At 36.8% G+C, this 2,148-nt stretch overlaps 1 protein-coding gene across 1 annotated transcript in view; it reads left to right on the top strand.

Moving 5' to 3' along the window:
• LOC106881343 (uncharacterized) overlaps positions 1–2,148 on the top strand; it is a 153,719-nt gene that overhangs the window by 1,380 nt on the left and 150,191 nt on the right. Inside the window, exon 2 of the mRNA XM_052966923.1 lies at positions 1,618–1,765. Within this exon, the coding sequence (XP_052822883.1) occupies positions 1,618–1,765 (148 nt within the window). The remainder of the gene's footprint in view (positions 1–1,617; positions 1,766–2,148) is intronic.

The following is a 2,148-nucleotide window of genomic DNA, read 5'->3' on the forward strand; positions in this document are numbered from 1 at the left end:
AGGGGACAAACACAGACACAAAGACACACACACACACACACACACACACACACACACACACGCACACACATACGACAGGCTTCATTCTGTTTCTGTCTACCAAATCCACTCAAAGCTTTGGTTGGTCTGGGGCTACAATACAAGACACTTGCCCGAGGTGCCATGCAGTGGGACTGAACCCAGAACTGTGTGGTTGGGAAGCAAACTTCTTACTGCTTGCACCTAAATATATGTAAATGCTCCAACTTGGAATCAGAACTGTGCCACAAACTTAATCTTTTAAATAACTTATTAAACATAAAATGCTCAGATCTAGCTGTGTGGTTAAGAAGTTAGTTTCACAATAACATAGTTCTAGGTTGAATTCCACTGTACAGCATCAAGTTTACTTAATAAGGAAAGCTTTCAAACAGAGAAAGCATTCAATTATAAAAGTATCTTATAAGTTATTTGATATGCTAGTATCCATTGAAAAGTTTGCAAGACACAATAAAAATTTTAGAAAAAATAAATAAATAAATGAGTGGAAATCAGACTGATGAGTATGTTAAATTAATAAGGCACTAAAAGAGAATGACTCTCCCCAGACACAATAAAAATATGCTTCAACACACCAATTCACGTAAAGAATCTTGTGAACCAAATACAAAAAATGAAACATTTTAAAAGTTTTCGATATTTTGTTGCCAAATTTGAATATTTTTTATACAGGCTACAATTTTGGCCTTCTTAATAGATTTCTCTCATATTCAAGAACAGCAGCAGTGTTGTTATTGCTGTGGTTTAGACCCTAAATCAACCCTGATGAAGCAGACTAATGATTGAAAACATTTCATCTGTGACCTCTTATATTTGAATATATTTAAATATATTGGAGTACATTGTCTAATATGTTCTTTTTTCCCAAATGTAATTTGAGGGAAAGTTATTTGCTATTTCAAGTTGTCCAAACAATTGCATGGAGGGTCTGTCATTGGATTGGAGCCTCTACATAGTCACTTAATGGGCAAGAAATAGCAGCTAAATTTATTTCAAATCACACCCTGACATGTTAAAAGGAAGAAGGAAACACTGGATCATGTGACCCTAGATATATTATATCTGTAAAATAGTGTAGATGACACAGTTCTATATTTAAGAGGTGAGGAATTATGCACATTATTTACATTATTTACATTTGATGGATATTTGTCCTCATCTTCTTGTTTGTTGTTAACACAGAAGTGTGGACTTATCCACATAAGTCCACACTTCTCTCTTAACAACAAACAAGAAGATGAGGACAAATATCCGTCAAATGTAAATAATGTAAATAACATAGTGTAGAAGAGATGATCAAACCAGAAATACTTTTAATCAAAACATCATTGGCTCCAGCTCATATCCGAGCATTGGGTTTGTCAGTTTCTATCCAGTCTCCGCGGCTGATGTCTGTGCCAAAAGTGACTTTGTAGTCCAAGTCGGTGGTGAAAGAGTCATGGGTAGAACTCACACGGGATGGTATCTCAATTAGAACATAGGTCTAATCAATCAGGCCTGACCTAGGGCCAAATAAGAAAAGGAAGAACAACAGCAGCAGCCACAAGTCTCTGACAAGCAACTATTTCTTTCTTGTAGGTTCCACCTTTCATGGATGATGCCCAAGATAAGAGTGATTTTCAAGAGAAAGGTCTCACTGTCTCTGAGCACTTTACCTCCTTGGTGTATGGATTCCAACTTGATAAACACTACAACCATGAAAAAACCAATGCCAGTATAATGGAAGGTGAATCCTTACTACTTTTTCAATACTAATATCGCTCTCCTCCTCCTTCTCTCTCTCCTTCTTTGTTAGAATCATTAGAGAGTCAGACAGAATATTTCATATTTGTTCGGGCTCCCTGTGCTCTGAGTTTAAATCCAGCCAAGGTCAACTTTGTCCCTTATCCTATCAGGGTTGTTAAAAAAAAAGTACTGATCCAAAGTGGTGGGTTAGAAGAAGTGTAAGAATGTTGGACCAGATGCTTTGTAATATTTGTTTCACTTCTTTATGTTCTGAGTTCAAATACCACCATAGCCTACCCATCACCCAGTTTAACACTGGCATCTGACACCTTTAGTGAAGTCCATTCTGCTGCAAGCATTTGGGCAGGTTTCCACTTTGAGGAT

The sequence above is a fragment of the Octopus bimaculoides genome, chromosome 4 (assembly GCF_001194135.2).
Source record: "Octopus bimaculoides isolate UCB-OBI-ISO-001 chromosome 4, ASM119413v2, whole genome shotgun sequence".
Classification (NCBI taxonomy): Eukaryota; Metazoa; Mollusca; class Cephalopoda; order Octopoda; family Octopodidae; genus Octopus; species Octopus bimaculoides.